Consider the following 21,589-nt stretch of genomic DNA (forward strand, 5'->3'; position numbering starts at 1 on the left):
TGGAGGTTCCTTAAAAAACTAAAAAAATAGAATTACCATATGAGCCTGCAATCCCACTCCTGGGCATATACCCAGAGAAAACCAAAATTCAAAAAGACACATGCACCCCAATGTTCATTGCAGCACTATTTACAATAGCCAGGTCATGGAAGCAACCTAAATGCCCATCGACAAACAAATGGATAAAGAAGATGTGGTACATATATACAATGGAATATTACTCAGCCATAAAAAGGAACAAAATTGGGTCATTTGTTGAGACGTGGATGGATCTAGAGACTGTCATACAGAGTGAAGTAAGTCAGAAAGAGAAAAACAAATATCGCATATTAATGCGTATATGTGGAACCTAGAAAAATGGTACAGATGAACCAGTCTGCAGGGCAGAAATAGAGACACAGATGTAGAGAACAAATATATGGACACCAAGGGAGGAAAGTGGCAGGGGGTGGTGGTGGTGTGACGAATTGAGAGTTTGGGATTGACATATATACACTAATATGTATAAAATGGGTAACTAATAAGAACCTGCTGTATAAAAAATATATAAAATAAAATTCAAAAATTCAAAAAAAAAAGACAAAAAATATATATACATGTTATAAATTCACAAAGTACAAGTGTGCAATGTGTCCCGTTAAAAGTTGATGATTAATTTGTGAGACAACTGGAGAAATCTGACTACTCACTGGGTTTGATGGTGGTAGGTAAATACTGTTAATAATATAGTGGTTTTACTTTTAATAAGAGAACACTTTTTAGAAATATATACTGAAATTTGGATAAAATGATACGATGTCTGGGATGTGCTTCAAAATAATCTAGAACAGGGGTGGGAGAGGGGTGAGTGAGGATTACACAGCAGGAGGTGGCAAATGTTTTCTACCAAGGGCCGAAAAGTAAATATTTTAGTCTTTGCAGGCTTTACAGTCTGTATCACAATTACTCAACTCGGCCAATGAGCACAAAAGCAGCCATGGACAATAAGTAAACAAATGAGAGGGGCTGTGTTCTAATAAAACTTTATTTACAAAACAGGTGGCAGGCTGAATTTTGTCCACAGGCCCACAGTTTGCCAACCACTGGTATACATGAAACAAGAGTGGCCATGAGTTGATAATTATTGAAGCTAAGTGTTGAGTGTGTGGGCATGCTTTGTCCCACATATTTAAAAAATTCAGTATGAAAATTTCTATAATTTCCATAATAAAATGTTTTAATTTTTTTCTAAGAAGTCAATGTTTATCTTTGGTAAGTTCCCTGGACTTAAAGTAAAAGGAGAAACAGAGTAAGAACTAAGGATGGCGGATTATGAGTGTGATTTCCAGAATGGTAAGGAAGAAAAGGAAAACACAAGCATTCCACTGGAAAACTGAAACTAAAAGCAGCCCATCCATGGAAACTTGTAGGACTGGAAAGTGAGGTGATATTTGCCCGGCACACGCCTGACAGGTGAACAAAACAGAGCACGGGGGTTCTCCCGATGCGTCCACCTCTGACATCCTCTCCCTCCGCAAGCTTCGGAGGGGGAAGTCAGCGTTCATGTTCTATGTAGGAGCCCTTCATGGCTGCTTTACTGGGAGGTGATTCTTTCCTGAGAGCAGAATGCATTCCCTTTCGAAAGCTCTCAGGACCGGGAGACACATGTGGAAAGAACTTTCTGTCCCTGGCAGACAGGGAACCAAACCCCTTCTCCTTGAACTTGGACAGTCTTCCCTCACTTGGAAGCCTCACTCATCCTCTGGTTTTGGAGAACTTAGCTGCGTTCTCGCAAAGCCCGCTGAACGAGAAGCACACTGTCTCCAGGGGCTGGTTGGACACAGGGCGCTATGAAATGCATCAACACCCTCTCTATCTTGGCTTCCTTGTCCTCTTTTTGCCCCCAGAGATGCTCTAAATGTTCCTAGTCTGTCCTAGGAAATGAGAGCAGAATTAAAGTAAGTGAGTAGGAAAGGCAATCAAGGGACCCAGGATAAATGTCCCTGGACTTTGCTACCTCTGCAGAAAGAAACTGAAAATCGGGCCCTATAGGATATTTCTGTAGGTGAAATGACTGAAGCCAGTGAGACACCAAGCGCCCCGGAGGCCTCCCCAACCCTCCTTCCTCCAGAACCCAATACCCATGGGGGCTCTGAATACCACTTAAGAAAGCCCATGGCCAATACAACACATGTAGAAAGAAGGGAAAGTAGAAAGAGAGAGCAGAGAATGTAGAAGGGGATGACTGTAGGGGGAGGGGAAAAGAAAGAGAGAAAGGAGGAGAGTGGGGGAAAATAAAGAGATGGCCATGGCAGAGAGTGGTGAAGAAGCTGATGGGGGACTCTTGGTGCCAGTTCTAGAGCCTCAGGTCTTACTGGTCCAAGCCTTACCCTGGAGGAAGAGGCCGCTCCCAGGTGGTGGTCTTGGTATTGTGGTCAACATAATAGACACGCCCGTTGGGGAGCTCTCGCTGCTCCCATCTGCAAAATAAAGTCAAGGGAGGCATGAGACACACCAGTGAAAGGCATATGCCCTTGCTCAAAGGAGTCCTTCACTACTATTAGGCTAATGTGAGAGGTAACATCAAAGTTGACATGCAAGACCAACCCGCTGGTCAGACAAGCTCCACATTGTCATTGATGGTGGCACCCACGTCTGCTTCTTGAAAAAACTATAACAGTTCCCCTTTATGGATTCAAGGTACTAGATAACCCATAGATCACGCTAAATTCCCCTAAACAACCCATATGAATCTACATTGCCATGGATTTTTGTGAATCACTGTTTCTTGGCCATTTCGGGATCAAAGATCCCTTTAGGAATGTGATGAAAGCTTCCAAAACGCACTTACCAACAAAAATGTGTGTGCAATTTCTGGGATTCCTGGACCTCTCCTAAAGCTCATCCATGGGCCCTCCAGCCCTTGTAGCCTACTACCTCTTAAAGTCACAAATTATATGACTATCCCTGTTCTCCTAGAATCGTATATATTCATGATCACATTTCTTTTTAAAATACAGGATTCATTTACAGAGGATCTTTAAAAGAGATCTGGATGAATCAAGAAACATAGCATACTGCTATTTATTGGCTGCTCTACCCCTAAGTCTGTGTGTGGGTTACTATGAGATCAGGGTGCGGAGGGTGGCTCATCTGTGCTAATGGCAGAATGACAAGGTAGCAGATGATCCAAAGAGTTAATACAAAGGCAAAATCACTACAAAATACAGCCAAGGACCACCCATCCCCACACTCCTGTTATTCCCACATTCAATGCAATCTGACAATAACTCCACTTACCTAGAATACAGTAACCTACATATAAGGGATGCAAAGATTTATGTTTATAAAATGATTACCATTTTACGAAGGATGTTAATGGTCCCGTTAGCCTTTATGTTTTACATTGATTTTATTTACCTCTACTTTTGGGTACTGCCTAGGGGAAGGTGACCTTTGCCAGGAAGCTAGTATAGTCAGTTCTACTGAAATGCTTGTTTTAAAAACACAAGTCTATGCCAATGTGATTGATACATAAGGGAACATACTATGAATTTTGGGTTTGCTTTGCATGAATTTGCCTTCAAAACACACTAGATGAACACAGAAGACTTCCCCCAGCTAAACCCAGTCGTGTAGGAATACACAAAACCCACACTCATCTGCCGGCTACTTCACTTTACTGCGTGTTACACACCATGCTCACCCACATCTGGTGTTACATCTCCCATCTGATTTCAGAAAACCCTCTTTGTACCACTTCATGACAACACTCACAAGCTCCAACCCTTCCAACACCTGCTTCCACAAGCAAACTTCAGGTCTTCTCATGGAAATGTGCCATATGTATTGTAGTGTTATGATCTCAACCATTTAACATGTGTAAAACTGTGCTACCATCGTTATTAGGTTCCTATTTGTGTCACTGACAAATTTTTGACTGTTACACCCCTAACCCATTTTTCCCCATAAGCCCTGTGGTTTTTACTGCATGATTTGGCATAGCGTGGTGGTTTCTAGGAACACATATGTTATAGCAGAGTTGACTGTATACTGAAATAAATGTCCTAACTTCTGTTACTAAGCCTGGTGTGTCTACTCAAATAGACATCAGCTTTATTCGATACCATTTCTCACGTCTGATCAGCGGACTGCATTGATAAGCCCCTCTGAGGTTAATTCAGATACAGGTATACGCAAGGTTTTTAAGGCAAAGATGGGAAGGGGGTAACCATCACCCACTGAACATCCACAATGAGCTGCAGGCTCATTTTTACTTCGTTCAACCCTGCCTTCATCCTTTACGGTGGCATATGCCATCACCATCGAGGGAACTGAGGCTCAGAGAGGCTAAGTAACTCTTATGTGGCATTTAAACTCAGCTCTCTGGGACTTCCTTGTGGTCCAGTGGTTAAGACTCCACCTTCCAATGCAGCGGGTGCAGGTTCGATCCCTGCTCGGGGAACTAAGATCCCACGTGCCTCGTGGCCAAAAAACCAAAACATAAAACAGAAGCAATATTGTAACAAATTCAATAAAGACTTTAAAAATGGTCCACGTCTGGACTTCCCTGGTGGTCCAGTGGCTGAGACTCCGTGCTCCCAATGCAGGGGGCCGGGTTCGATCCCTGGTCAGGGAACTACGTCCCACATGCCACGACTAAGAGTTCGCATGCCTCAACTAAAGAGCCCACATGCCGTAACTAAGACCCGGCGCAGCCAAATAAATAAATAAATAAATATTTTTTAAGTTTTTTTTTTTTTAAATGGTCCACATCAGAAAAATCTAAACAAACAAACAAACTCAGCTCTGACTCTCTAGCCCATGAGTTTTACCATGTCACTCTGAAAGGAAAAAAGGAGGAAAAGGAAGGGCAACTGGAAATTATAAGGAACCCACAACCCAGCAGACAAGGTGCCAGGTGCCTTTCCAAAGCCCACCTCAACGTGAACAGCTTTCCCTAGCACAGGAGTCTGGGTAGGGGGACCTATAGGATCAAGACGACTGGGGAGAAATTATAGTAAGTCCACCTAGTTAATTTCTAGGCTCCATTTTAATCACAACCCTCTGCTCAGATACAATCTATGGGAAGAGGCTGCACATTTTGCACCACTGGGAGGCTTACGCCTGGGAGCAGTGAGGTCTGGTAGTTCCACACTCTCTCCTTTCAAAAGGGATCAACTACTGTGTTGAGGACCAGAGTGCTATAAACACCATTAAAATGAGCTCGAGAACATTTTCTCTCCTGGGTATTCCCACTCAAGGTTCTGGTTGAAGCAGATACTGGTGACTTGGCCCAGGTGCCCTGGGTTCCTCCCACTGCAAAAGGAAGATTCATGCACTTCAGTCAGTATTTTATTGAAAGGGCAGAATCTTCTGACAAAACTGACCAGGTGAAAATAAACACAGGGTAAAGTTAAAGCTCTTCTCCCTCTCGATGCCCTTCTGAATTAAAGACAAAAGAGTAACAGATACTGCCAGCTCAAAAGACTGGTAGGGATCTGGTGGGGACCCTTCAGCAAAAAAGGCTAACATACTGTGATTTCACACCAGCTCTCTAAATTCCTCCTGTCTGCTGGGTGATCAAGCAGCAAATCCAATACCCTCTTTAGTCATCTGAATTTGGAAATAAGGAAAGTCTTGAGAAAGATACTTGGCTTAAGGGTAAGTACTGAAATATGGAAGCTCCTCAGGGCAAGGGTAGCAAACCACTCTTTCATAACATTTGCTCCTAATAAAGACTTAAGGAGCTGAGAATTCCTCTGCATTTCCTAAGAAATTAGCTCTATCCTTCCTGTCCTTGGCAATTTTGTGGCACAAAAGCACCAATAAAACAACTTTGCTCATTTTGCAGTCACTAATTGGAAAACTGACCATAATTGGTGGGTGGGGCTGCCCCTTGAATGAAGACAAAATATGTGTTGTTGCAGTTGGAGAGAAAAGGTGCTAAAGCACATTTTTTCTTTATTCCAACAATTCTTTTGTTACAAAATTTCATCTTATAACTGGTCTCGACTTCTCGCTTCTTTTCTATTTCATTTGAGGCAAGGAGAAAACTTTGGTTTTATTATACTTTGGCTAATATTTTCATTTGAAGATGGAATAATTCTTAAAATTCCATGAATTAAATGCCTTGAATTGACACAGTGGTCTTCCTGCACTGCCAGAAAGGAAATCGGTGTGAAGTCCTCTTTGCTTATATTCAAGAGTTATGATGGCTCCTCCCAAGCCTTGACAAGACCTGTCTCTCCTGTCTTTGATCCCAGCTGATCCTAGAAATGAAAGGCTCTCTTTTGGGCACCGTTACTGTCCAGCGAATCTCAGTGTCCTTCTATGAACCCTCTCAACTGGCTTAGCTAGAAAAATAGTTACCAAGAGGAACAAGACCTTTCTTTCATTACCTTTTTTTTTTGATATCTACATTCTTCCTTTTATAATTGGACTCCTGCTCGGATTAAATGTCCATGTGGGTCCTCCCTGATCCGTGACCTGGCCTAACTGCTTTTCTTAGAGAACTCTCAACTCCTCCCTACCTGCACGGCTCCTCAGAATTCATACAAATCCCTCCCCTCCATTTGTGTAGCAGAGTCGGTCGATTCTATCGTCAATCAAACGAGCCCCCGGATTCTCATTTCTCCTCTGTAACTGCTGACCCATATAGATTGAGCCTTCCGACTGTCTTGGTTTGGTCTCCCCATGCCAAGAAAGTGACACTGGCAGTGACCTTTCATCAGCACATCCCTGGCAGGGGTTAGGTTTCTGAACCTTATAAGCATCTTCTTCATGCTGAGATTAAAAGGCTTTTCAATCAAACTACCCATGGGTCTCGATACTGCATCCTGGTCACGTGGGTCATATCCTCTCCCACTGAATAGCTTTCTTTGATGCTCTCAGAAACAGTGTTCAAAGCACCAAGCTTGATTCAGGTCCCTTCCCAACACATTGCTCCTTGGCTTTCGATGTATAGCCTTTAGTTGGACCATGGACTACACAGGGTCTTTCTATTTTGAAAGTACTTAAAAAATAGTCTCCAATTTCAATTAATCTCTGTACTTTTTTTTTAACCTAAATTCCCTTTGCTCCTATGGATTTTAACTGTCCTTTATTCAGTTTGCAATAGGGAAGAGCAAATCTGACTCCATATTAGATCAGTTTCTTTTACTTTAACCTTAGTGCTCTGTCGCCTGTGCTTAGTCATGCTGGCTCTGCACCTTTTGTAAAAGAATGTTGCCTATAGCCTAAAATATACAGGATAGCCCATTCTCAAGACTCTGACCTTTAAGGGTCCATTCATTTAGAGATAAAAAAAAGTTGCAGAACAGAGAGTAACATTTGTCTTGTTGGAGGTTTACAGGAACATTGTGACTTGACCTACAGGAACAGTGTGACTTGACCTAGCTGCAAGAACAAAGGACTCCAACACCAACAAGTCTGAGATAACTAACCATGCCCCTCCCTCACCTTACCTTTAAAAGTGCTTTGCTGAAACCCTTCGAGGAGTTCAGGGTTTGCTGGGCACAAGCCACCCGTCTCCTTGCATGGCCCTGCAATAAACCTTTCTCTGCTCCAAACTCTGATGTTTCGGTGTTGTTTGGCCTCACTGTCCATTGGGCACACGAACTTGCGTTTGTTAACAAGTTGTGTATCTTCCATGCCCATGCCCCCATCCCCCCCACCATCATCGTTAAAAAGGTAAAGGATGAAAATCTCAATTCCATTATTAGGATGGCATCCAATCATTTCTCCCCTATGTTATCTGAAAGGAAATTGTCTGGTCACTTAACAGTGACCACACTTTTTTTTTTTTTTTTTTTTGGATGCACCACGCAGCTTATGGGACCCCGACCAGGGCCCTCGGCAGTGAAAGGACGGAGTCCTACCACTGGACCGCCAGGGAATTCCCTGAACCACATTTTCTTGTGGAAGGTTTCCTAAAAGGTCTTCAGGAAATCAATTCTCAGTTACTTGCCGTTACAGTGTATATTCAACCATCCTGATCAACACACTTCTTAGTCAGATTCCCCTAAGTTTGGACAGAATCACAGTTTCACCAAGAGTCGGATTAAATTGGGAAGGAATTTAAAGCTGGACAATCCGAGGATTTCAGGTTAGTATCAGAGATGATATCACCACACTCACAAATTCTTAGTAAGAACATTATTAATTTGTATTATTTATAATTTGTTAATAAATTTTATTAACAAAAGCACTGGGCATTAGTAAAGCTGACTCACATTCAAAATACACTCTCTCCATCAGAAAACAAAGTCATGCCAGAACACTTATGCACCAATAAAGAAAAGATGCCTTGCTGGTTACTTGGGCAAAAACTAAACTTCAGAAAAATACACTGAAAGTATTTAGGTATTCTTAAAGCTGCCTATGTAGAAGTTCAACTCCCCTCAGGCAAATATTACAGGGAATTCATATTTTCTTACTTCATGCTCTTATAATAAATTTTAACTCTGAACCAAATCCTATTCCCCAACCTCTGGCCACTTCCTGGGTGAACGGTAAGATTTATTTCCCGTGTAGGGACATTGTCAGACTGTTTTTTGAGTCAAAAATCTGTGTGCAGCGGAACACATCTCCTACTCACTGTTTTCATTGCTTCAGTAGGTCCTCTGTAAACTGGGTAGGAAGTGTGTTAAATTCAGACCTTCCCCCAAGAACCCTTCTTGAAATACTGAGCTTTCCTTTAAATCCAAGCACACTAACCCCCTTTTTAAAACTATCAACAACCAGCACTTTATGCCCCTTAATCACAGGGGGGCACAGTAGTAGCTACAGAGGACTCTGAATTAAGGTCTGTTTTTCTTCTCTTTCTTCTTCACCCATCCCATTTTCTTTGCCTTGGAAAAGTCCCCAGAGCTCTTCAATGGAAGACGGCAACTGCTTTCGGGACTTCCCTGGTGGCCCAGCGGTAAAGAATCCGCCTTCCAATTCAGGGGACGCGGGTACGATCCCTGGTCAGGGAACTAAGATCCCACATGCCGTAGGGCAACTAAGCCTGTACGCCACAACTATTGAGCTCGCACGCCTCAATGAGAGAGCCCACATGCCACAAACTACAGACCCCATGCACCCTGGAGCCTGCGCGCCACAACTAGAGAGAGAAAACACACATGCCACAACTAGAGAGAAGCCCAAGTGCTGCAACGAAGAGACCGTGCCCCACAGTGAAAGATCCTGAGTGCCGCAACTAAGACCCAACACAGGCAAAAAAATAAAGAAAAAAAAAAAAGATATGCTCTCACAGACAGGCAAGACAATTCCTAGAGACGGTGTCTATTAAAAAAAAATTTTTTAAACATTATTGCAGATTTAAAAAACTGTGCAGATAAGATTGGCAATGCAGGGAAATAGGCACTCTTTAAAAATAGTGAGGGACTTCCCTGGTGGTCCAGTGGCTAAGACTCCGAGCTCCCAATGCAGGGGGCCCAGGCTCGATCCCTGGTCAGGGAACTAGATCCCACATGCTGCAACTAAAGATCCTGCATGCCGCAACTAAAGATCCCACATGCTGCAACTAAGACCCGATGCAGCCAAATAAATAAATAAATAAATATTTTTAAAAAATAGTTAGTGGGAGCAAAAATGGGTATACTCTTTCCTAAGGGTAATTTGGCAACTCAGTCAAAAACCTTTCCTACATGAATACCCTTTAATTTAGCAACTCTGTTTCCAGGACATATCCTAAGGAAATAATTATGTGTCAAAGATTTAGCTTTAAGTGCATCCATCACAGTATGTTGCAGCATGTTACAGAAAAACTGGAAACAACCTAAATGCTCCAAAGTGGAGGATTAGTAAAATAAATTATGTTCATTCTATAATGGGTATTCCATCATTTAAAATATCATTGTGGATAATATAGATTTGTACAGATGTTTACAATATATTGGGTAACAAAAATAAGTGAAAAAATAACATGCATAAGATAATCAAAATTTTGTTTAAAAATTATAAAAATATACTATTTTTCACTAAATCTAAAATGCCACCAATTGTTAAGATTTTTAACATACCACCAAGAAAGAAAAAAATGCTGCCAATTAAACTATGACACTCCAATGTTTGTAAATCACATCTTGATTTTAAAGAAGTTAAATGTGAAATAACATGCATATCAGAATCTACAAAACATGGGGGCAGGGGGATCATGTATGCATGTAAAATTTTTACAACATCAGAGAAAGGAAGTATTTCAGACAGACACAAAAGGCACGTGAAAAAGACGAACAGATTTGGCTATCTAAAAATTTGAACTCCTGTACAATAAAAAGCAACATAAAAAAGTGAAAAGACAAGCCACAGACTGGGAGAAAATATTTGCAATGCACATAATTGAGAGGGGATTAGTATCCAGCATATATTAAGAAATCCTGCAGATTAAAAAAGACAGATAGCAAACAGAAAAATGGATAAAAATATATGAATAGACAATTCACAAGAAAGGAAACTCAAGAACCAAATTAAAAAAACATGTAAGAAGAGGTTTTCAAATTAAAACCAGCAAGAGATACCCTTTCACACCCATCAGACTGGCCAACATGAAAAAAAATCTGACAATTCTAAGTTTTAGCAGGAATGCTATGCATGCTCATGGGAGCATGAACTGGTGAGCTGACTCAAAAAGCAATCTGATAGTGTCTACTAAAACTGAAGACCTTCATCTTCCTACAAAGAAGAAATCCTAGTTCCAGTACTTGCACTGAAGAAACGAACATGCACACAAAAAGGCATACACAGAAAAAACTTCATTGTAGCATTGTTTATAAAGGCAAAGATGTAATTATAATATAAATAAACACAAATATAAAATGTTATTTTTTATATTTTACATTTATATGATATAGAATATACACAGTAAATATAAATAAATTTTAATTATAACATAAATAAAATTTTACCTATTCATACAACAGAAGACCATATAGCAGTTTAAATGAATGTACCAAGTTCCATGTATCTCTGTATATAGGGAATGGGACCGGGGAGGGGTTCACAGGGACTTTCAACTTTATTGACAGTCTTCATCAAGAGGTTAAAAAACAGGGGGAAGGTTTATAGCAAATGCAGCATAATGCTAAAGTTTGATACGGCTGGGTAGGGGAGCCCACAGGTATTTCTTATATTACTTTCTATTCTTATCTGCATGCTTAAAATATTTTACAATTAAAAAATAAATTTTAAAAGCACACACCCTAAGACTGTCAAAAAATTTTGGTAGATGTGTGTTGACGTGTACACGTCTGTATATGTGGTCTTGGGCAAACTGCTTAAGGTTTCCTCATTTGCAAAATAAGGGTGAAAGTAGCTACTACACAGAGTGCCGTGAAGACCGAAATAACCCACGTATGAAACCTAGCACTCCCCAGCACTCTGGAAACATTTAACACATGTTAACTCTCACCAGTGATCAGGCAAAAAAATACACAAGGTGCATGAAAAGCACCAGTGGTCAAATCTAGGTGGGTGTGTGCTTGTTATTGCTGTTGTTCTACTTCTTTCTTCTATTTTTTTTTCTAAGTTTTCCAAAAAAAAAAAAACCTGTAAAAAATTGTAAGAGCTATTGAGAATGAAAATACTTATCCAGTCATTCAACAAACACTTCTCACTCCAGCTCCCTAGGAGCCAAATACTATGCTAAGTGCTGGGAATACAAAAACCCAATAATCCCAACTCCTGAGGAGCTCTCAAGAAAGTGTAGTAAAAAATGAAAATTCCTAATTATACATGAATACATACATATAGCAGGGCAAGAACTTCTCATGGGCCAGCCCCAACAACAGTAGAATCTTTGGAAACAAGGCTTTCGTCCTGAGATGAGGAGGAGGAAGCCAGGAACATGTATTATCTGGCATTACCTAAGCATGTAATACTCCCTGCAGAGTCAAGAACTAAACCATACTACTTAGCAAAAAGGCACAGATTCTCCAGTATAATCCTTTAATCCTGTGCTACTAAAGTATGGTCCATGGCTCAAACTGTTACTATTCAGCAACCAGAAAAGTACAGAAGCTTCTAGATGTTTAGAAACTTTTGGACCAATTTGACATTGCCACAACATCCAAATATGTGATCTGTAGATCTGCCTCACTGAACAGAACAGAGGACAAAAGTAAAGGTTCATAAGAGATTGAAAAAAAAAATTAAAACAGAACAAACAAAACCAGAAGGAAAAAAAAAAAAAAAAACAAGGACTAGTTCTTCACAGACAGTTTCAGAAGCACTGCTTTAAAACTCCTTGGGTAAGGATCTTCGGCTAGCGCCAAAATTGAGTTTGGAATGAAATTCAATGGCAGCAGCTGGTTTATAACTTAGCAGAAAAGCTGCAAATTCCAACGTCTCTTAAAGTGTCTCTACAAACAAAACATCAAAGAACTCTTACCAGGTTGTCATCCTTGATAGTGTGTCAAGGACCACCTGGAGAAAGGACCTCTGGGTCTCCATGACTGGGCCTGGGGGTAGGGGAAGATGGCAAATCAAACAGATCCAGAAATCACCCTCCTCAATTATTTCTACTCTGAGGCAGGAAACGGCCAGGGCAGCCAATGACTGCAAGAGGAGAGGGATGGTGTGAAGTGGCAGTGCTGAGGTAAGTCGGCAGAGTCCAAACACAACGGCCTCCCTTATGTAAGAAACCACAGCACAGTGCGGGCTGCCAGGGTGAAATAATGTGCCTCTGTGTGAGAGGGCCTGGGCGAGCTGCAGAGCCTGGGACGCACTTGGAGTTTATCTAAGCCATGTACACACTGTCTGTTAATGAGCATTTGGTCCCCAAAGTGGGCTCCCTGCTGATAAAAACCAGATGCAGGCCGAGCTGATCAAAGTGGCCTCCCTCCCCACTGCCCACTGCCTGGACCACTATCTCACCATGTCTCCCGAGCCTTCCTGGCACCCCCTCCTATAACGGACATTTGCCAGCTGAAAACACCATGCCCTTCCAACTAGCTTCTTTCGTGCTAATTAAATTAAAAGGTAGGGAAAGCAGGAGGGTTTGGAGACAGGGAGAGAGAGGAAAGGGATAAAGGGTGTTCTATTTGGATTTATGTGGCCCAGTTTTTGGTGGCCTTCGGTCACTAAAACACACAGACGGATGTGACATCTTTATGTCCAGTCTCATCTGCTGCAAGTTTCAGAAAGGCAATGCAGCAACTGGAAAAATAAGCCCTTGGGATCCCCAAATGAACTGTGCCCGATCCCTCTGTAAAGGAGATTGAGAAGGTAAGGTTAGAAAGAGACAAAGTCAGCTGGATGCCATGAAAAAGCAGTCTAGCATGGCTCAGAAATGCCTTAGCAAAGGCGAGACATGGTCCACAGTGTCTCCCAGGGCATGAGGACCCCTAGTGAGCAGGGAAGAGCATCCTGACCCTGTGAGAGATTCATACTTGAACCCAAAGCCAGACAACCTAGCCTAGTTAGTAACCCCTTAGGGTCTTGTTCTTGGGAAGAAAATGCAGTATTCCTGTCATAGTTCCTCTTTATTTGAGGCATCAAAGAAGCAGAAAACATTCAACCAGGTGGAGAAAAAAAAAAAAAAGATGGCATTTAAATCGATTCATTAATTCACTACAAGTATGTCTTGGGGGCCGACTTTGTGCCAGGCTTCTTGCCATCTTGGCGTTTACAGCCCAGCAGGGCAGAGAGACGCAAAACACGCAATTACACGTGTGAGAAGTTACAGTACACAGGGTGGTCTGACCTTGTCTACCGGGGATCGAGGAAGGATTCCCAGAGGAAGTGCTGATTAATCTGAGACTTGAAGATGGATAGAAAGTAATGGACAAAATGGTGAGGAAGGTTTCAGAAAGGGTAACCAGCATGGCAGAGGGTCCCAAATCCAGAGAAAGTGTGGTACATCTGTCAAACTAAAATAAGTTATGGCTACAGCTTAGAGAGCAAAGCAAAGAATGTCTTCCATGGAAGGCTTGAGGGGTAGATGAGGTCCTACACTGCAGGGCTTTTTAGGTCTTATTAAGATTTGAGAATTTATCCCTGAAGACAATAGGAAGCCATTGCAGCATTCTAAGTGGTGAAATGTCATGCTCGGAGTTTTATTTACAAAGGTTAAAAGTGGTCCCCTGACTCCTGAATGCAAGGTACCAGAAATAACAAATATCATATATTAACGCATATACCTAGAATCTAGAAAAATGGTACAGATGCACCTATTTGCAAAGCAGAAATAGAGACACAGATGTAGAGAACAAACATATGGATACCAAGGGGGGAAAGGCGGGGGTGGGGTGAACTGGGAGATTGGGATTGACATATACACACTACTAGGTATAAAATAGATAACTAATGAGAAGCTGCTGTAGAGCACAGGGACCTCTACTCAATGCTCTGTGGTGACCTAAATGGGAAGGAAAGCCAAAAAAGAGGGGATATATGTATGCATCTAGCTGACTCATTTCGCTATACTGCAGAAACTAGCACAACACTGTAAAGCATGTATACCCCAATTTTTTAAAAAATTTAAAAAATAAAAATAAAATAAAATAATTTCAGAAAAGTAAAAAAAAAAAAAGACACCAGGGAAAGAGGAATAACTCATCTTGTCTGAATCTCCTAAACTTGTAAATAAGCTAGGGCGGGGACGGTAGGTCTGTGAATTGGAAGGCTCACAGTGGAAAGTGCGCCCTTTCTGGCTTGCTGTCACAGAGCCGAGAACTGAAAGCCTGCCATCCTCACCGCCACACACTCAGCAGGGCCGGTGGCAATCTCCAGGCCCTGAGACAGCCCGCAAAGTACCGGAGCTTCCAGTGGGCACCTGGAAGTCCATCTGGGCTGGAAAACTGGGTCTCGGTACCCTTCTCTGGACCACGATACGTGTTCAAGTGGGGAGGGGCGGGGTGGGGGTGGGGGTAGAAGAACAGGCTTCTCTGAGCTGCTCAATCGACAGACTCAGAATAAAGGGTGTTTTCAAGGCCTGGAGTTTTCCAGCTGCCTGGAAACAGGAAGAGCCCAATCCAGGAGAACAGTAACCCTCACACACGCCCTACATAAAGACGCGTTGAGCCATTAGCCCTAATTGCCTGTGACTGACACCGGGAGTGAAGCCCGCCCTCCAGGCATTTGCTCAGTGGAAAGCAAACAAACAGCTCCTGGAGCACCCGGGGAAGCCATTTTCTCTCCTTTCTGCCAAAATGATTCTGCCCTGTTCCCCCCAAATTATATACAGATTTCAAATTATAAACCAAACAAAGGTCTTTCAAGTATTCCTTACCACGTATGAAAGAGAAAAAAAAAAAAGAACGCCTCTGTAGGGAGGAGTTACACACAAGCAATTGCTTATGAATCTTTTCACAAAATCAAAAACTTCACAAAAGACTTTTTGGAGCCACCTCTCAATACCCCCAATTCTCTCCGGGTTTGAGGTATTAAAAACTATTTGCAATATTTTTCACGTGTTCATTGTGTTTTATTAAGAAATATAAGTTAAGTTGTGTGCCAAATGCTGGGGATCGCAAATGCCTTCGGATTTAGGATTTTTTGCTTAAACAACTGGGTTTTCTAAAGTGGTTTAAGAACAATACAGAATGTTATACATCAAGCAAGAGACCATCCATCCTTCCCTTTTCCTCTGTGAATCACCCACGCACCACCACCACTTGCCAGACCATGGTGACTGTGGTGATATGGACATTGGTTTCCTCAGTACCAACTGATAACCAGGATGGGCACTGGGACCACAACGGGACTGGCCCTGAAAGTGAACAGTAGTCCTGAGATAAGACTCTGTTTCCCAGTTCAGAACCGTCTGTTCCTTTATGGTTCCTTCATACCCACTTAAAAAATATCATTCACCAGGTAGAACACCCACCATTGGGTGAGGGCTTCATATACACTGGCTTATTTGAGTCCCTTAACTTCCTGGGGAGATAGATATGCATGATTATTACCTCCACCTTACCGAGATAGTAAGTCACGCAGGCAAAGTCATAAAGGGCTGAGTGGGCAGTTAAACCCAGATCTACTTGATTCCCAGGTCCATGCTTTTAATCTCCACTCGCTTTTGGCCTGCTGGGGCCGTCTTCTTGTCATCCAAGGCCTTCAGCATCAGATTTAATTCTGAACTAAAAGGTGGCTCCAAGAAAACCAGGAGCCCGCGCTAACATCAGCCCCGGCCATGGGAATAACATACAGTAACATTCAGAGCCTGAAGTCCTCCATGGGCCGTTGAGATAAAATGCAAGGGAGAAAAGCTGTTTTCTAGGCAGGATCTAGGCAAATCCAGTGATGCTGGAGGGCAAAATGAGCTCCTTGTTCCATAAAAGCCACATTCTTTGAGTCAAGCTGTGCATTTCAAGTCACGGTATAAGGTACCATTGATTCTGCCCTAGATGATTTAGATCCTTTTCAAGATTTATGTAGAACAAGCAGTTCTCCCACACCTCCCTTGTTCCTATGCATGGCAGCCTCCCCAGAGACTACTAGCCACCAGGTAATAAATAACCATGTTGTTTCTGCCCTGGTGAAGGAGCCTCAGTTTTTTTTTATTTCAGGGGGTGGGGAGGGAGGTGCTGCTGTGGGACAGAAGGCTACTCACCCAGCAGGCAGAGCATCAGGGGCCTGGGCAGCCGCTGGGAGCTGCTGGGTGCCCGAAGTGCTGGCCTCCTCTCCTTCCTCCGGAGTGGCCGTGGCAGGGAGAGTCGCGGTGGCGGGGTTGGGGACCGCACTCGATGCCACAGCAGGCGGGGACGCCACAGCAACAGCGGAGGGTCCTTCGGGGTCAGTGGCTGCAGTGGGTTCGTCATTCACTGAAAACACAGGAACCGTAGTTTAGAGATCAACTCAGCGTTGTGTTCACATTCACCAGGTTTCTCACTTAATGTGGTAACACAGTACCTACAGGGTGACTGTACATGTTACCTGGTGACGGCAAAAAGTTTTACAGAACATAACTTTGGAAAGGACAGCAAGTCAGTGAGGGCCTGCCGGAAGAAAAGTGGGAGATGGAGCTGAAATAAATAGATTATTAAATATTACCTCTTTTATATAACTTCACTAAATTTTTCTAACATGCCGTGGTTACGTTTACAGCGATAAAAGAGGAGCAGGAAAAATAATGTACCAGGCAAGTGTGTTAGTGCTACATGGAGCAAGGCCAAGGCCAAAGCCAAGTTATAGGGTTGTAAACTTTTCTTTGTCACTTGTCTGCTAGACACAAATAGCACCTTCCTTCAAAAAGCTCCATACACACTAAGAGGTAGAAAACTTCCAATAATGTGCTTGTTCTTTTAAAGACTCATGCTCAAAGTGGGGGGCAAGGATTAACACCCTAGATGGAAAAGATGGGGCTGTGAGAGAAGGGACTTGTCTCCAAGGTAACAACAGACAAATAGACAGAAGTGAAATAAGCTGATTCCCGAGTCTCCTCATTTTTCCATTCCTTTGATGATCACTCATGTTCACAAGGATCCCAAGGCACTGCAATATCCTCTCACTCAGAAAGGGATCAAACACAGTTTCAAAGAATTAAAATTCTTTGAAAATGGATAAGCCATAAACAGAGAATTTTCTACATATGTGATTGCATATGTGTACATGTACACTAGAATTTCGTAGGAAAACCCCTTGGTTTAGCCTCACCTTCCTAATTCAGAAACTCTTTTTGCGGTTCCCCTAACAAATGGCTATCCAGATTGAACATTTCTTCTGACAAGCACCTTGCTACAGAGATTTCCATTGTTGAACAGATGTAGCTGCCAGAAAGATTTTTCTTACGTTAAGCTGAATTCTACTAGATAGCTTTAGTCCCCACACCCCAAGCAATACAAAGAAAGTATCCGGCCACCCTGTTTCTCATTCACCCTCTCTATTCCAGTAAAAGGCCTACTATTTCTTCAATGTCTCTAGGTTACTCTCTTCTTATGACCTGGCTGCCCTCTTGTAGATATTTTCTTCTATTGCCTCCCATTTCTAAATAATGGTATCATGAACTGAACGTAATAAACAAGATACCATCAGACCAGCAGGGTCAGATTTCCAATATAAATGATATTAGTTATATTTATAGAACACCAGTATGTGCCAGCCAAAGTACACATCATTGCTTTTTGGATTATCTCATTTAAGCCTCATACACAAGCCCATTTTACAGTTGAGGAAACTGAAGCTCGAAGAGGTTAAATAACCTGCCAAGGTCACAGGGCACCTAATTCACACCCCTGCTGTCTGCCTCCAGAGCCTGAACCCTCACTCACTACACTCTACTTCTCCCTCTCTGCGCATCCTCTAATGCAGCCCGGGATTATAAGAACTCAGAAGCAACCACATGAGCCTGTCGGCTAACGTGAGACTGGTGGTCAGCGGAAACTAAAATTTCTTCACATGAGATGATGCCAAGCTTGATCTTAACAAACAGCAAAGAGCCTAGGAACTACCTACGATTAATTTAAATAATCTGCTTTCTCTTCAGTATATGAAATATTGTCTGGCACACAGACTAAATTAGTTGCTTAATAAATGACTATATTTTATGCAACTGATGTTTCCTCAACATAAATGCAAGAATTTTTATTTATATTCCTAGTCTATCTCGGCTGAGTTAGTAAAACACAACAGATGGCAATTCTTTTTATGCAAATCTATAAATTTTACTCAATTCCAATGAAAAAACCATCATGAACTTTTTGAGAACTAAATAAATTCATTCTAAAATTTATACGTAAAACTAAGCACAGAAGAATAGCCATAAAAATTCTAGAGACGAAGAGTCTTGTCTGCATGGGGTGGGGGAGAAGGGAGGAGATAGTTTTCTAAGGTATTAATTAACCCATATTATAAAGCTACAACAACTAAAACAATGTGGCACTGATACATGAATAGGCAGATGTCAATTAAATAAGATAGTTCAGAAACAGAATTAAATACACATTGGAATTAAGGAATTTAGTATATGACAAAGGTGACATTTTAAATTCCTGCAGAAAAGACAGACTATTCAGTAAACGGTACTGTGACAAGTGGGTAGTGTACTGGACAAAAACTGAGATATATTCCTACCTCACTCCTTACATCAAAATAAATTCCAGATAGATCAGAGATTTTGACATAAAAAACGAAATCACAGAGGAACCAAAGAAAATGGAGGAGAACAGTTTTATAATCTCGAAGTGGAAAAGACAGAATCTAGAAGTCATAAAGTATTGATGAATTCAACTACATTAAATTTTTTTTTTAATCTAAATGGTAAAAAACCACCATAAGCAAAATTAAAATCAAAAGAAAAACAACAAACTGGGAAAGATTATTATCAATTCATATTACAGACCAGTTGCTAATTTCTTTGATATGAAAAAAGCCTCTACAAAACAGTGAGAAAGGGACTTCCCTGGTGGCGCAGTGCTTAAGAACCCACCTACCAATGCAGGAGACACGGGCTCGAGCCCTGGTCCAGGAAGATCCCACATGCTGTGGAGCAACTGAGCCTGCGCTCTACAGCCCACCAGCCACAACTACTGGGCCCATGTGTCACAACTACTGAAGCCCACGCACCTAGAGCCTGTGCTCCGCAACAAGAGAAGCCACCGCAATGAGAAGCCCGCACACCGCGACGAAGAGTAGTCCCCACTCACCGCAGCTAGAGAAAGCCCACACAGCAATGAAACCCAACGCAGCCAAAAATAAATTAATTGATTAAAAAAAAAAAAACAGTAAGAAAAAGACCAAAAATATGCAGAGACACTTCACAGTTAAGGAAATACAAGTTACCCCTAAACATATGAAAAGATGCTCAACCTCAATTATGAGACAAAAAAATGCAATTTAAGACTATAATGAAATGCCATTTTTTAACCTATCACACTAGCAAGAGTGAAAAATATTCAACCACACTGATAAGAATGTAAGAAAAACTGGATTTTCACATACTGCTGGTAGGAAGAGAAACTGCTAGAACCTCTGTGGAGTGCAGCTGGGCAATACCAAAAATTTAAATACAATAATTGGGAGGTGGGGGGAAGCTTGGGTGGGTACAGAGAAGAGAGGTGGGGGGCCTACAGGTGAAATTAAAATGGCCATGAGTCAATAACTGTCAAAGCTGGGTGATGGGTTCATTGTAATATTCCTTTTTACTTTTGTACATATTCAATGTCTGTGGCACAGATGGAGTGTGCACTCCCATCAGGAGAGGCACATAATGTCTGGTCGTTTCTCTTTTGCAATGTTAGCAGCCATTGATGATTACTGCCTAAATCCACTAACCGGTAAAAAACCGAAAAATAGTAATATTCTAATTCTATCACGCCTCTAAAGAGAAATTTCCCCTATCAACTATCTGGTTACCTTGAGGTTCAGTTTGTAAAGAAAAGGCACGAGAATTGCTTGAGTCTTTCCTTTCATTTACCAGTTTTCAGAAGAATGAGTTGATACTCTCATGTCCTCCAAAAACAAACAGTGAAATTTTGCTCTGCTTAAAAATCATTATGAGTTCTTGGATTTAAATATATTTAAAGCATTTCAATCTTTTGTGATTATTGTTCTTATTGAAACTAAAATTGTCCCCACCTTTGGCTGGGGTTAGCAGAAGAGGGAAGGGCCAAAGATCTTCAAGTTGGCTTCAAGTTCTTTGGAAAAAATTCTAAGATAATTAATAAGTGGGAAAGTGCAGAACAGCATATATATTGTGCTACCATTGGTGTGTGTATGTTCAAAGAATATGCTTGTATATTCAAAGAATATCTTGGAAAGAATCATACGAAACACAACAGTGACTGCCTCTGGGGAAGGAAGGGGAAGCTGAAGACCAGAATAGGAAGGAGACTTTCTTTACACTGTTTAAGCTTTTATACCTTTAAAGTGTTGACAACATGTATGTGCTGCCTATTAAAAAAATTTTTATGAAATTGTCAACCAGGAAAAGAACAAAACCAGAGCCCTGCAGCATGCCAGTGGAAAAGACCGCCTAGTCAATACTATTTGGATCTGACCGTTCATGCTGCTGCAAATCTAGTTAGAAGGGTTCCCACCAGGACTGCATCTGTCCACAGAGCTATCCGAGAGCCTTTGATTCACCAGAGTAGTTCATCTGTTTAAGAGCTTTGTGGTATCTCGAGTTTAGATTTGGAAACAGAATGTGAAAGCCAGATATCCTAGCACTGAAACTTTATGTGTCCATGCTTATACTCTCTGCTCTCAAAGACTCCGTATGTGTGTGTGTACGGGCAGACCTCAGAGATATTGCAGGTTTGGTTCCAGACCACCACAATAAAGCAAATATTGCAATAAAGCAAGTTTTTTGGTTTTCTAGTGCGTGTAAGTTTTGTTTACACTATATTGCAGTCTATTAAGTGTACAATAATAGCATGATATCTTAAAATACAATGTGTACTTTATACTTTATTGCTAAAATGCTAACCATCATCTGAGTGAGTCGTAATCTTTTTGCTGGTGGAGGGTTTGAGATATTGCAAGAACTGGAGAATTCTCTGGTGGTCCAGTGGTAAGGACTCTGCACTTTCACTGCCGAGGGCCCAGGTTCAATCCCTGGTCAGGGAACTAAGGTCCCACAAACCACACGGCCTGGCAAAAAAAAATAGAAAAGAAAAGAAACATTGCAAGAGTTACCAAAATATGACACAGAGACACGAAGTGAGCA

At 41.7% G+C, this 21,589-nt stretch overlaps 1 protein-coding gene and 1 non-coding gene across 4 annotated transcripts in view; one reads left to right on the plus strand and one right to left on the minus strand.

The window, feature by feature from the left end:
• The window catches only part of WWP2 (WW domain containing E3 ubiquitin protein ligase 2), a 145,579-nt gene that overhangs the window by 32,767 nt on the left and 91,223 nt on the right, over positions 1–21,589 (minus strand). For all 3 annotated transcript variants that reach the window (XM_061174378.1, XM_061174376.1, XM_061174377.1), the window contains exons 8-9: positions 16,538–16,748; positions 2,370–2,459 (exon numbers count right to left, since the gene is read on the minus strand). In XM_061174378.1, coding sequence (XP_061030361.1) covers positions 2,370–2,459; positions 16,538–16,748 — 301 coding nt within the window. The remainder of the gene's footprint in view (positions 1–2,369; positions 2,460–16,537; positions 16,749–21,589) is intronic.
• Positions 21,417–21,489, plus strand: TRNAE-UUC (transfer RNA glutamic acid (anticodon UUC)). The gene has a single exon. It is a non-coding gene; the product is annotated as a tRNA-Glu (tRNA).

The sequence above is a fragment of the Eubalaena glacialis genome, chromosome 18 (genome assembly GCF_028564815.1).
Source record: "Eubalaena glacialis isolate mEubGla1 chromosome 18, mEubGla1.1.hap2.+ XY, whole genome shotgun sequence".
Taxonomy (NCBI): Eukaryota; Metazoa; Chordata; class Mammalia; order Artiodactyla; family Balaenidae; genus Eubalaena; species Eubalaena glacialis.